The 14,964-nt window shown below is 40.9% G+C and overlaps 1 protein-coding gene across 5 annotated transcripts in view; it reads right to left on the reverse strand.

Moving 5' to 3' along the window:
* PXK (PX domain containing serine/threonine kinase like) overlaps positions 1-14,964 on the reverse strand; it is an 87,275-nt gene that overhangs the window by 45,129 nt on the left and 27,182 nt on the right. For 4 of the 5 annotated variants that reach the window (XM_003785537.3, XM_012802506.2, XM_023510677.1 and 1 more), the window contains exons 2-3: positions 12,349-12,399; positions 8,186-8,233 (exon numbers count right to left, since the gene is read on the reverse strand). In XM_003785537.3, coding sequence (XP_003785585.1) covers positions 8,186-8,233; positions 12,349-12,399 — 99 coding nt within the window. Of the gene's footprint in view, positions 1-8,185; positions 8,234-12,348; positions 12,400-14,121; positions 14,144-14,964 lie in introns of those variants that run through there. The other variant, XM_023510675.1, reaches the window with a different exon arrangement.

A 14,964-nucleotide genomic window follows, 5' to 3' on the forward strand; every position in this document is an offset into this window, starting at 1 on the left:
ACAGTAGAGTTTACACTCCTCATGAGAATCTAATGCCACCTCTGATGTGACAAAAGGTAGAGCTCAGGAGGTGATGCCAATGATAGAGAGTGGCTGTAAATACAGATTAAGGTTCACTCAATGCTGACGTCCTGCTGTGTGGCCCAGTTCCTAACAGGCCAAAAATCGGTACTGGTCCACCACCTGGGGACTGAAGAATCACAGATTTAAATGACAAATGGTGACCCTTGCTTATGTGTTCATATTTAAGAGTGGAGTACCAAAAGCTGACTGGAACTTCTGGGTGAGTAGCTGAGGCTTATCTACTATAGGGTTTATTTTATCAGATGACCCCAATTCAGCTATTTCATTGGAGAACCTTTAGCTCTTTTCTCTGAGGCTGGGAAGATCCCCCAGAAAAGAACCTTCTAGTCTCCAGCCAGGAGGGGCTAAAGCCTGACTGGCAAAATTATGGGAGCCAAGAGGAAGAAAGTTTGGGGGTGAAGGGTATATCCATGCATATTATGTAAATATTTTCAACTGTGTCTGCATTCCCCAGCCTAAAGTCCCTCTCCAGAGAATAAACTTCCAGTTTTTTACTGAAGAAAGGAGAGCAGGTATAAGTTGCTCAAATACAGTGATCTGTTTTTTAAACTAACTTTCAACTCCAGATTCTAGCTTGACTGGCACCTCACCCTGTGTGCCTAAGTTCTGTAATGTGAATTGGGCCCCATACGGTTACAGGCTTCCTATCTCAGAATTCTGCTTTCCCATATCTCTTTAATTAAGTAGTTCTTACCCAGTGGATTTTCAGCTTAAAACTTTTTGTTACAATTTTTTCTTCTCCCATTCCCCATTCTATTTATACTTGAGGGTATATGTGTGTATAAAGTCAATTTACTATGATTTTAGGGTGGCTTGAGGACAGACCATACAGGTGCTCAACCTACTATCATTTTCCAGATCATTTAAAACTTTGAGTTTACTTTTTGAACTTAAAAAACAAAGCATCAAACTAGCATTTTGATTTAATGAGCAAAGTCACTTTCAAGGAGTGAAAGTGCTATTCTTTTTTTTTTTTTTGGAGACAATCTCACTTTGTTGCCTTCGATAGAGTGCCATGGCGTCACAGCCCACAGCAACCTCTAGCTCTTGGGCTTAGGTAATTATCTTGCCTCAGCCTCCTGAGTAGCTGGGACTACAGGTACGCACCAATGTCCAGCTTTATTATTTTTTTTTTTTGAGACAGAGTCTCAAGCTGTTGCCCTGGGTAGAGTGCTGTAGCATCACAGCTCACAGCAACCTCCAAATCCTTCGCTTAAGTGATTCTCCTGCCTCTGCCTCCCAAGTAGCTATGACTAGAGGCACCCATCTATTTTTTGGTTAGAGCCATGTCATTGTTGTTTGGCGGGCCTGGGCTGGATTTGAACCTGCCAGCTCAGGTGTATGTGGCTGGCACCTTAGCTGCTTGAGCCACAGGCACCAAGTCACCCGGCTTTTTTTTTTGCAGTTTGGCCAGGATTGGATTTGAACCCGCCACCCTCAGTATATGGGGCCGGCATCCTACTGACTGGGCCACAGGCACCGCCCAGAGTGCTGTTCTACACTGTGCTTATACTAGAGTAACCCAATAGCACATACATGGACTAAGACTACGAGTTCAGGGACAGCGCCTATGGCTCAGTGGGTAGGGTGCTGGCCCCATATACCGAGGGTGTCAGGTTTGAACCTGGCCCCAGCCAGCTAAAACAGCAGTGGCAACTGCAACAAAAATAGCTGGGCATTGTGGTGGGTCCCTGTAGTCCCAGCTACTCAGGAGGCTGAGGCAAGAGAATCGCCTAAGCCCAGGAGTTGGAGGTTGCTGTGAGCTGTGACAACACAGCACTCTACTGAGGGCGACAGAATGAGACTCTGTCTCAAAAAAAAAAAATAGCAGAGAGTACGAGCTAAAGAGAAGGGCATCTTGAATTCATGAACGTGGGCAAAACCTAGACTGTTGCACTCTGTATTTTTCAAACAACAAGGATGCAGCCAAATGAAGACCTTGAACTTGATACTGGACATGATGAAAAGGTTGGCTGACAATTCAAAATTGCCTATTTCTCCAATATTACCATGAAAATTGTTAAAGCATACTTAAATTTTCTATCATGGCATAATTCATTTCCAAATAAACACTTAGGCATCAGTGTTAGCCTAATTCACATAGCTAGGCTTTATCTAATAGCAGTTTCTTTATTAACTAAATAAAATGCATACTTACAAAGAAAGTAAATCACTCAGCTATTCCACATCCCAGCCAATCATTCTATTCTATTTTATTTTATTTGCTTTGGGGTTCTTTTTTGGTTTGGTTTTGTTTTTCAGACAGAGTCTTACTCTGTTGCCCTTGGGTTGAGTGCCACAGCATCATCACAGCTCATAGCACCTCGAGCTCCAAGGCTCAAGAGATCCTCCTGGCTCAGCCCCTATAGCTCAGGTGGCTGCGGCGCCAGCCACATACACCTAAGGTGGCAGGTTCGAATCCAGCCCGGGCCTGCCAAACAACGATGGCTGTAACCAAAAAAAAAAAAAATGACCAGGCGTTGTGGCAGGCGCCTGTGGTCCCAGCTACTTGGGAGGCGGAGGCAGGAGAATCGCTTGAGCCTATGAGTCTGAGGTTGCTGTGAGCTGTGATGTCACAGCACTCTACCCAGGGGGACAGCTTGAGGCTCTGTCTCAAAAAAAAAAAAAAAAAAAGATCCTCCGCCTACTACAATGCCTGACTAATTTTTTTTTCTATTTTCTTTTTTAATCTTTTTTTTTTTTTTAGTAGAGATTGGGTCTTGGTCTTGCTCAGACTGGTCTTAAACTCCTGAGCTCCAGCAATCTGCCCACCTCAGCCTCCCAGAGTGCTGGGATTACAGACATGAGCCACCACATCCAGCCCAATCATTTTACTTTTTTTTATGTTTTGTTCAGGAGCATTAAGCGTTTAATCAATGGTAATGTATTACCTAAAACACAACTGATATATCTTTCTTAAAACTATTTTATGAAGTTGCAGACTTATCATCTCATTTATGTGTATCTGAGTGTGTGTGCATGTGTGTGTACAGTAAATTCTCCCTTCATGTTCTTGGAAACTATGACTTTAAGTGAAAGAAATAACATAACCAATTTTGCCACAGACTAATTAATACACATGTAAACAAGAGTTAAGTTCCTACAGCATATTTCTGGTCACAAAACATCACCAAACTTCTAACTTAAGACTCAAACAGTTCTAATATTAAACACTGAAATAAACATAAGCTATACACACAGTTAGGAAAGATTAATAAAAACCAGGTAATTATTTACTCAGTTTTCCCAATTCAGGGTCATAGGCCCATCCTGGCAGCTCTGGGTACAAGGCAGGAATTCAGCCTGGACAGGATGTCATTCCATTACAGATGCAAACTGACACCCACACTCAGAGAGGGACCAGGTAACCATGCCAATCACCCGACCTGTACGTCTTTGGGATGTGGAAGGAAACTGGAGTACCCAGAGAAAACCCACCCAGACATGGGGAGAATGTGCAGACTCCACTCAGATAGTGGCCCCGCATCAATGATACAACCAAACATTGCTGAATGAAACAATATTGAAACAATATTATTCAAATCTTGCTGTATAAAGCCCAGGGATATGGTTATATAGGCACAAGAAAGTGTAAAAGGACTCACACCAACTACTTAATGATTAACAATAGCTACCTTTGGGAGCTGGTTGGCTAATTAAATTTTATTTCTCCTCTATGAAATGTTTACAATGTTCATTTACTACTTTTTCAATTAAAAAAGGAAGAAAATCCCTCTTTTTTTTTGTCAAGCTGATGCAGCAAAGAATTTTTTTTTTTTTTTAATAGAGACAAGAGTGTTACTTTGTTGCCCTCGGTAGAGTGCTATAGCATCACAGCTCACAGTAACCTCCAGCTCTTGGGCTTAGGCGATTCTCTTGCCTCAGCCTCAGGAAAAGTTGGGACTACAAGGACCCACTACAAAGCCCGGCTATTTTTTTCTTGCAGTTTGGCTAGGGCTCTGGTTATATGAGGCCGGCACCCTGCTGACTGAGCCACAGGCACCACCCTGCAAGGATTTTAAAAGTTGCCACTAACCAATCTTAACAGATTTGCTAGCCTTACCTGAGTAACAGTAGATACAACTAAATCCACTTCCTTACAATGGAGAGTCATGTCCGATACCATTGTGTTCAAATCCAATATTTTGGCTATTTTTTATTCACAGTGGGAATGTGAGAATGAATCTAATAAAGTGCCTGCTTTGAATTTTGTGGTATCCAAGCTTCAACCAATCTATTTTTCCAAACTTCATTTCACTTTAAAAAATGTATTGATTTTCCCAATTCTTATAAATCATTAGGTAAAACAGTTCTTTTGCCAACAGCTACAGTTATAGTGTCCCTGCTAATGTCAGACACAATGGAGGTGGTTTTCCTAACCAAGCTTAAGCACTTACAATCAGTATTTCTAAAAGTATTCAAACTATGCAACTTGTGTGTTATTTTGAAATCTTTCCCTTTAAAAAAGATTAGCATTCATATTTCAACTTTTTCCTAGAATTTCTAAAATGCTTATCACTTACAGGATATAAAATTTAAATTTCCAGGCTTGGTGCCCATAGCACATTGGTTACAGCACCAGCCACATACCCCGAGGCTAGTGGGTTTGAACCTAGCCTGGGCCAGCTACACAACAATGACAACTGCAGCAAGAAAATAGCCTGACTTTGTGGCGGGTACCTGTAGTCCCACCTACTTGGGAAGCTGAGGCAAGAGAATCACTTAAGCCCAAGAGTTTGAGGTTGCTATGAGCTGTGATGCCACAGCACTCTGCTAAAGGCAACATAATGAGACTTTGTCTCAAAAAAAAAAAAAAAAAAAGTCATTTAGTTCAACTCCTTCTTTCCAGATGGGGAAAGTGAAACCCAAGAGAAGAAATGACCCAAGGTTTCAATACTGGCAAGATGCAGAAATTGGCTTTTTTCCCTCTCTTGGGCCCAGCTCCTAATATTTCAACCTCCTGCTTCTTTCTTTTCCATTATTGTAGCCTGTCTCCCGAGGTGGTTGCCAATTTGATGTAGCATTTAAAATAAAGTGATGATTTTTTCTTTGTTGTTACCACAAAACATGCTCACTATAAAAAGTATGAAAACATAGCTTCTTTCTATTTTTCTACTTGCATAACTTATATGTATGTTTGTAGAGAACTTGGAAAGTACAAAACAGTATGAAGAACCAGAAAAAAAATAATAACCCACAATCCCTGTATCTGGGGATTACCATTAACACTTAGGCATATTTACTTCCAATGCTTTTTAGCTAAGCATTTCATGTAATTATATTGCATGTATAATTTTACACTGTGCTTTTTTTCACATAGACATGTCCTACTGGACTCAGACAGCTCTGCATATGTGTATTATATTTCTCTTTCTTCAGCAGGAACTTGTTTATCTGCTGAACGGTAATCATACACTGAAAATCATGGTCACAGTTTTATTCTGAGGTTTTTGAATCTTGTTTTATAGAGGTTGTTTTGAAATTATTTTGTTGTCAAAAATCTGGATGTACTTTCTTCTGTTTGTTTACTTGGTTCCAGAAAACCCTCCCACTGAAATGATGTCTGGCCATATTCTGTCCAACACAAGCCAACATCAATACATGAAGATATTTGCATTTGAAATAAGATTCACAGGTGGCGCCTGTGGCTCAAGGAGTAGGATGCCGGCCCCATATACTAGGGGTGGCGGGTTCAAGCCCAGCCCCAGCCAAAAAACGGCAAAGAAAAAAAAAAAAAGAAAGAAAGAAATAAGATTCACATCGAAAGTGATCATTTTAAAAGGTAAAATTACAAAGAAGCAAAAATAAAATTCATTATATTAAAAAGACATAAGTGGGGTGGCGCCTGTGGCTCAGTGAGTGGGGCACTGGTCCCATATAACGAGGGTAGCAGGTTCAAATCTGGCCCCAGCCAAACTGCAACAAAAAATAGCTGAGCGTTGTGGCAGGCGCCTATAGTCCCAGCTACTCGGGAGCCTGAGGCAAGAAAATCACCTAAGCTCAGGAGTTGGCTGTGAGCTGTGACGCCATGGCACTCTACCAACAGCAATAAAGTGAGACTCTGTTTCAAAACAAAAACAAAAACAGAAAGCCCTTTCCCCCATAAAATAAAACAAAACAAGACCATAAGTGGGCCAGGCACAGTTGCTCACACCTTCACACCTAGCACTTTGGGAGACTGTGGCAGGAGGATCACTTGAAGTCAGAAATCCGAGACTAGCCTGAGAAACACTGAGAGAAACTGTCTACAAAAAAAAACATAAAACTGGCTGGCTGTGGTGGTATGTACCTGCAGTCCTAGCTATTCAGGAGGCTAAGGCAGAAGGATTGCTTGAGCCCAGACAGCCCTGACTACAGATAAACCCTGTCTCTCTCACACACACACACACACACACAAAAGCCATAAGTGAATGGTTCAACATTTTACCTCCAAAGTATAAGCAAATAGAAGATAAAACTCTCTTTCCCACACCCTATTCTCAGCCACCAGGTCTACACAATTTCAATTTCATAAATATTTCTCCTATCATTCTTACTTGGCTCTGGCTGACTCACATTATATAAAGATCACTGCCCCTTTAATACTGAACAGAGGTTCACTTGTAAATAAAGGCAGAAATACTTAATAGGCCCAGTGTTAACTCCCAAATGCTTACACCATCGTGGAAGCGTCCTGTGGGCCACTGCATAGGGCAAGAGGGGGCTGAGGAGAAAATTCACCATTGGCATAAACTGCACATTGTTGCTTTATCTACAATGTCATCATAGGCCCAGCTTTTTGTCTGAGTGCAAATGCTATTAAAATCCAAAAATAAAATCAATTAAGCCCAACAATGAGGAAAATTCGATCTCTGCCAATATTCTATGTATAGATTTAAACTGGTCATACTAACTCCTCCAGAAGGAAAATAAGGCATTCATGCTTTCAGCAGTGTTGTAAGTAAATGTTAAAGTTTGGGCTCTAAAAATGCTAACAGGCCTAATCAACAAAATGTGCCCTTTGAAGGAAAGTAAGCATTATACTCCCACCTAGCCTCTTGACCTTTATGGACAAGATCAGAGGTCACTCAGAATAAGTAATGATGGCTCATTGCTGGTTCACCAATGAAGGGAGCAGTTCTTTACCTCATGTCTGACCTGGTCATGAGCCAAGAATTCCAGCTCAGATTAATAAGGTTTTAGGTTACCAACCAAATCTGAGGTATAACACAAGTTCAATGGTCTTCGGCAATCCTCTGCACTTGAAGACTGCCAAATAAAGACCTGGCTAGTATTGTCAGCACTTCCTACAATGCTAAAACCCCTCTTGGACCCTTTAACCATTACTGGCTATGTTTCCAGACAAAGATTTTGCAGTTCATACTTCTTTCCATTGTGGCCATCAAGTTAGGGACATTTAAATCAAAGGGATTTTGAAATACATATTTAGGAGGGAAAAAAAGTTAAGTCAAAAATGCTGAGTCTCTACAGTTCCTGATGCAATGTGAATCTGTAATGCTGACTGTGCAGCCTAGTGCAGTGGAGAGAGTTTGAAAGACTCCCAACTCTAGCAATTGATTTAATCATTCCTAACCTATGAAAAGGAGATAACAAAGGCGGTGCCTGTGGCTCAGTGAGTAGGGTGCCGGCCCCATATACCAAGGGTGGCAGGTCCGAACCCGGCCCTGGCCAGACTGTAACAAAAAAATAACCAGGCGTTGTGTAATCCCAGCTACTTGGGAGGCTGAGGCAAGAGATGAGGCAGTCACCTAAGGCCAAGAGATGGAGGTTGCTGTAAGCCGTGACACCACAGTACTCTAAGGGTAACAAAGTGAGACCCTGTCTCAAAAAAAAAAAGAAAAAGAAAAGGAGATAACATGTCAGTGGTAAAGGTACAGCCTGGCACAAGGGCAATCAGGTGAAAGGTGGTTGTTAATTACAAATTACATGTTTATTCCCAAAAGTTTATTTTTAGAGCCACACATCATCTGTTTAAGGTATGAATTTATCTTCCTTGCCAGGGAAATGTACTTATTTCTTGTTCTTGATACTGGTATTTCCAATCAGTTTCTGAGACACCCCAAGTAATCAACACATACCACTGGAATTTTAAGGCAGTTACCTGCAAGTTGTTGTTCAGCAAATCAAAGTCACTATATCTTCTAATAATCTGTAAGAGACAAGACAGTGGTATCTTGATTCAGCAAAGACCATTTCTTTTCATTTCCTTATTTAATATTTACTAATATTATTTACAGTAGCACTCTAGAGCTAAGGCACTGGTGCTAAGGGCAGTAGGACATATACCTGATGCTTAACTGGTTTAACTTGACAGACCCAAAAAATAGACCTAGCAGACCCCCAGAGTTTTATGGGCCATGGGAAACTGGAAAATGCCAGCTAATCTCACAAGACATCAAAAGGTAAGTAAGTAAGAATATTTGTTATCAAAACAAATAGCCCTTCAAATATCTTTCTTTTTTATTTTATTTATTTATTTTGAGACAGAGTCTCACTTTTTCACCCCTGGTAGAGTGCTGTGGTGTCATAGCTCACAGTAACCTCAAACTCTTGGGCTCAAGTGATTCTCTTGCCTCAGCCTCCCAAGTAGCTGAGACTACAGGCGCCAGTCACAAAGCCCAGCTATTTTTAGAGACTGGGTCTTGCTCTAACTCAGGCTGGTCTCCAACCCATGAGCCCTGGCAATCCACCCACCTTGGCCTCCCAGAGTGCTAGGATTACAGGTGTGAGCCAAATATCTTTCTTATTAACCAGGTCCTTAGTAAGATGAATAATTTACCCAAAAAAAAAGAAAAAAAATGTTTTTTTCATAAGTTTTACTGAATTTGGAATAAAACACTGTTGCTCCCGATAAAGCTTCCTCCAGTTGAGATCACATCACCCTGCAGAAGACTAGACTACACCTGCCAGCAGAGCTATCACACCTTACCCTCATTCACCAGGCTTCTTCCTCTTGGCTGACTGTTCACCTTCCATTATCTAGGTATTCTCTCTTAGTTGTACTGATGTCATTGATTAAACCACTGTCAAATTCTACTAGTTTTTCTGGCTCAAATCAAGGAAATTATTTTGCTTTACAATAGTTTTTCTTCATACTGTTTCAGTGATTTCCCTTTTTTTTTTCTCATTGCAGTTGTCATTGCTATTTTAGCTGGCCAGGGCCAGGTTCAAACCAGCTACCCTTGGTATATGGGGCTGTTGCCCTACCCACTGAGCTACAGGCACTGCCCTATACCAATAATTTTCAAAAGTTAGCTGGCAAAAGTATTACCTAGAGATAATCCAGGACTCTTCTCGGGCTCAGAAAGTGCTGCCCCAGTGTATGCCTTTTTGGTATGCTCAGTACTTCGAACTAAGGGAGATTAGAAAGACTAAAAAGCAAGGTCTGTCTCTGGCCTTCTGCCCACCTGTCTCCAGCCCCTCTGTCTTCTCTCAAGTGAGTCACAAAAACCAGAATCCCTCTTTTTCAAGGCAGGTCATAGAAACTAGAACCCCTCTCTCCCAAAGCAAGCCATAATACCTAGAAAGGTCATTCTCTCACTTCTCCTTTGAATACTCTTATTCCAAAGGGTGCGGCCCTATATACCCAGGAGGATGGACTGCTATTCTAAGAAGTAAAGAAGTCTCTGAAGAAGAATCCTCATCCCCTCAGTCTATTACCATTAGCTCATACCCTTTTTGTCCAATCACATTCCTACATGGCTTTCCTTTTTTTTTTTTTTTTTTTTATCAAATCTAAGCATAAAAATGGACAGTTTTCTGTTTTTCCTGGGTCTTTGGGTCTTCATTTCTAAAGGCTATTGTGTCATGTAAAATTTTAATTAAATAAGGCTGGGTGTGGTGGCGCAAGCCTATAATCCTAGCACTCTGGAAGGCCAAGGCAAGTGAGTTGCCTGAGCTCACAGGTTCAAGACCATTCTGAGCCAGAGCAAGATCTCATCCCTAAAAATAGCTGGGCGTTGTAGCAGGGTGTTTTTTTTTTTTTTAAATTAAATAAATTTGCTATGCTTTTCCCTTGCTAACCTACCTTTTGTTATAGACATTTTGGCTATGACACAGACAATGAATGAGAAAAGGTATTGACTATACTAACCCCACTCACAGAGACTCTCATCAGTAGATCTAGGATGGGGCCCGAATCTATATAGTGTATTTTTAAAGTACCCACAGGTTTATAATGTAATAGATCTAGAACACTGTATCAAGTGTTGATTTTTCTGGGAGGACATTGCTGTTGGCCCTTTAAAAAGTTAAATATTTCAGGGCGGCACCTGTGGCTCAAAGGGGTAGGCACCAGCCCCATATGCCAGAGGTGGCGGGTGTTCAAACCCAGCCCCAGCCAAAAACTGTAAAAAAAAAACCCAAAAATTTAATATTTAGAGCCGGGAGCAGTGGCTCATGCCTTTACAGCACTCTGGGAGACCAAGGCAGATGGATCATTTGAGCTCAGGAGTCTAAGACCAGCCTGAGCAAGTTCAAGACCCCATCTTTAAAAAATAGCTGGTAGCTGTGGCAGGTGACTGTAGTCCCAGCTACTTGGAAGGCCCAGGCAAAGGGATCACTTGAGCCCAAGAGTTTGAGGTTGCTGTGGGCTGTGATGCTACAGAACTTTACAGGGTCATGAAAGTGAGACTGTCCCAAAAAAAAAAAAAGTTAAATATTTAAGGTCATCCCATATTAGAGCCAAAAGCAAAAGACTGAAGAGTGGTTAACCACAGAGAATACACAAATTCCAATTCTGTTCTGGCAATGATCTAAGTATGACCTGGGACAAGTTACTTACCTCTTAAATGTAAAATAGGGGTAATACTACCATATAGGACTGGGTTTTTGTCTGTTTTCTTGTTTGTGTTTATGTTTGTTTTTTGAGACAGACTCTGTTGCCCCAACTAGAGTGCACTGGCATCATCAGAGCTCACTGCAACCTCAAATTCCTGGGGTCAAGCGATCCTCCTGTTTTAGGCTCCTGAGTACTGGAACTACAGGTCCGTACCACTGTGCCCAGCTAATTTTTCAATTTTTTTAGTAGAGATAGGTCTCGCTCTTGTTCAAGCTGGTCCCAAATTCCTGAATTCAAGTGATTCCCCACCTCAGCCTCCCAGAGTGCTAAAACTATAGACATGGGCCACTGTGCCTGGCCAGGACTGTTTTCTTTTCTTTTCTTTTCTTTTTTTTTAGACAGTCTCACTATGTCGCCCTTGGTAGAATGTTGTGACATCATAGCTCACAGGAACCTCAAACGATTGGGTTTAATCAATTCTCCCACCTTGGCCTCCCAAGTAGCTAGGACTATAGGCGCCCACTACAATGCCCGCTATTTTTTTGTTGCATTTGTCATTGTTGTTTAGCTGGCCCGAGCTAGGTTCAAACCAGCCAGCTTGGGTGCATGTGGCTGGCGCCCTAGCCACTGAGCTGTGGGTGCCGCCCGGCCAGGACTGTTTTTAAAGGGCTAAGTAAATTAATGTGCTTGAACCAGTGCAAAACACTTAATAAATATTCAATAGATGCTAAATATAACAATTACTCAAACAAAAAGCAGTTTGAAATTTCAGGCAAAAACAAAGTATGGGCCATTGTGGTTAGAACCTGAATAAAATGGGAGGTTTAGGTTTGAGCTGGGCTGCAGAAGACAAGATTTTTAGATGAGAGGAAGAGGTAAGGGATGATAGTTAGAATTACTAAGTCAGGAAAGAAATTTCCCCTACATAGAATTTAGGCATCCTCTAAAGTCAAATGGGATGGGAAAGACCTCTAGATCTGTCTAGGAAGCTTTTTTTCCTCTGGGGACACTACTGAAGAAAGCAAAGCCTGAGGTCCCAAGGAGACCTTCATGTAGAGGAAATGAAGGAGCTAGCACCAGAAGTTGCCCACAAGTGGACTTGGGAGTCCTTAAAATTTAGTGTCCCAAACTGTATTCAGGACACTATATCACCTTTCTACCAGGTAGAATAAACTTGCCACAGGGAGGAGGTTTGAATTTCTAGAAATAAAACAAGTAATTTGCATATATTGCTTGTTCTGGGTTGAGCTGAAGAACAAATTAATAGACACTCTCCATGGTAACATCACACACAATCTAACCAAACTGAGATCAGAAAGTCTTTTATAATATTTGTCTTAAAGCTAAAAGTTTACAGTTAAAAGAAATATGATTTATATTTATTCATGTTCTGATTCTTCCAGATTTTTAGATGCCTCAAGTCACGGTTTTTATCACAAATTTAAACATTTTTCAAATTGATTTTTAAAAAAAAAAATGCTTACCTGCCAGCTGTTTTCTACAGAAATTCCTCTTTGCACCCGTATGATATATTCCTTTAAAACAGAAGGAGAAAAGAAGCTCGGTTATAAAATCCCCAAGTCAGGGAATTTAAAATAAGTAAAAATATCAGATAAACCAGACTTCAGAGCACAAGAATTTACCAGAAACATAGGGTACATTACATAAAGACAAAAGGGTAATCTGCCAGGAAAACAGCAATCCTAAATGTGAATATCTCTAGCAACAGAGCAATGAAATATGTGAAGCAAAAACTGATAAAACTGAAAGAAGAAACAGACAAATCTATAATTCTAATTGGAGACTCAACAATTGGTAGAACTAAACAGAAAATCAGACAGGATACAGAATTTAGCAATACCATCAACCAACAATATTTAGTTAGTTTTTATTTATTTTTTTGAGACAGAGTCTCAAGCTGTCACCCTGGATAGAGTGCCATAGCATCACAGCTCACAGTAACCTCCAACTCCTGGGCTCAAGTGATTCTCTTGCCTCACCCTCCTGAGTAGCTGAGCCTATAGGCGCCCACCACAATGCCTGGCTATTTTTTGGTTATAGTTATCATTGTTATTTGGCAGGCCCAGGCTGGATTCGAACCCGCCAGCTCTGGTGTATGTGGCTGGTGCCTTAGCTGCTTAAGCCACAGGCACCCAGCCTTAAATTAGTTTTTAGAGCATTCCATCCAATAACAGCAGAAGGGGAAACAGAAGGGGACCATGAAATATAGACCAATATAAATCTTATCCTAAGCCATAAGACAAATCTCAAAAAATTTAAAAGAATTGAAATCAGGACCAGGCATGGTAGGTCATGATTACAATCCCAGCACTGTGGGAGGATCACTTGAGGCCAAGAGTGCCAGGCTAGCCTGGACAATATAGTGAGACCTCATCTGTACAAAAAATAAGAAAAATTATCTGAGCATGGTGGTGTGTCCCTGTACTCCTAGCTACTTGGGAGGCTGAGGCAAAAGGATTGCCTGAGCCCAGGAGTTTGAGGCTACTATGAACTATGTACTCCAGCCTGGGTAAGAGATGAGACCCTGTCTCTGTCTCTAAAAGAAAAAAGAAAAGAAAAGAGGAGAACTCACACAAACTAGAAATCAATAATAGAAAGATAACAAAAAAATCTCCACAGTTGGAAACTAAACAACACACTTCTAAATAATTCATGAATCAAAGATGAAACTTCAAGGGAAATTTTTAAAAACACATTGAACTGAAAGAAAATACAGCATATCAAAATTCATGGGACTCAGCTAAAGTAGTGCTGAAAGGGAAATTTAAACCCTAAATGCTTCTATTAGTAAAGAGGAAGAGTATTGAATCAATAATTTAAGCTCTACATCAAGAACCTAGAAAAAGAAGAGGAATAGGAAGAAAATAAACTCAAAGTAAGCAGGACAAAGGAAATAAAGAGCAGAAACCAATAAAATTGAAAACAGAAATAGAGAAAAATCAATGAAATAAAATGCTAATTATTCAAAAAGATCAATAAAACTGACAAACCTCAAGCAAAACTAACAAAAAGAGGTAAGCCACAAATTACTAATATTAGGAATGAAATAGGATCTCACTACAGACTGTAGAAACCAACAGGATAAGGGAATGCTACAGACATGAGTTTGACAACTTAGAGGAAATGGACCACTTCCTCAAGAACACTAGGTACTACAACTTACCCAGTATGAAATAAGAGAATTTGAAAATCCCTGTAACTATTAAGAAAATTAAATTTATAACGTAAAAACTCACCTCCTAAGAAAATGACCAGGGACAATGGTTTCACTGCAGAATTCTACTGTTTAAAGAATTGACATCAATTCTACACAAATTCTTCCCCCTAAAATTAGAAGGAATAGTTCCCAATTCAAAGAACACTAACACATTACCCTGATACCAAAAGACAGTACCAAAAAAAGAAAGAAAGAAAGAAAGTAACAAAGAAAGAAAGAAAACTACAAACCAGTACACATATCATTCATGAATACAGACTCAAAAATCCTTTCCAGGTTCAGACGAAATAGCTTGCATCTGTAATCTCACCACGCTGGGAGGCCAGGGTGGGCAGATCATCTGAGCTCAGGAGTTCAAGACCAGCCTGAGCAAGAGAAAGACCCCGAGACCCTGTCTCTAAAAACAGCCAGATGTTGTAGCAGGCACCTGTAGTCCCAGCTACTCAGGAGGCTGAGGCAAGAGAATCATTTGAGCCCAAGAGTCTGAAGTTGCTATGAGATATGATGCCACAGCACTCTACCAAGGGCAACAAAGTGAAACTCTGTTTAAAAAACAAAAAAGAATGGGTAGGACCTGTGACTCAAGGAGTAGGGCACTGGCCCCACATACGGGGGGGGGGGGGGGGGGTGGGGTGAGGGGGGGTGGCAGGTTGGAGCCTGGCCCTGGCCAAAACTACAAAAAAAAGAAAGAAACCCTTTCCAAAATGTTAGCAAACATAATCCAGCATATATAAAAAAAATTGGCTCGGCACCTGTGGCTCAAGTGACTAAGGCACCAGCCACATACACCTAAGGTGGCGGGTTTGAATCCAGCCTGGGCCCGCCAAACAACAATGACAGCTGCAACCAAAAAAATAGCTGG

The sequence above is a fragment of the Otolemur garnettii genome, unplaced genomic scaffold (assembly GCF_000181295.1).
Source record: "Otolemur garnettii isolate 467f Iridium unplaced genomic scaffold, OtoGar3 scaffold00015, whole genome shotgun sequence".
Taxonomy (NCBI): Eukaryota; Metazoa; Chordata; class Mammalia; order Primates; family Galagidae; genus Otolemur; species Otolemur garnettii.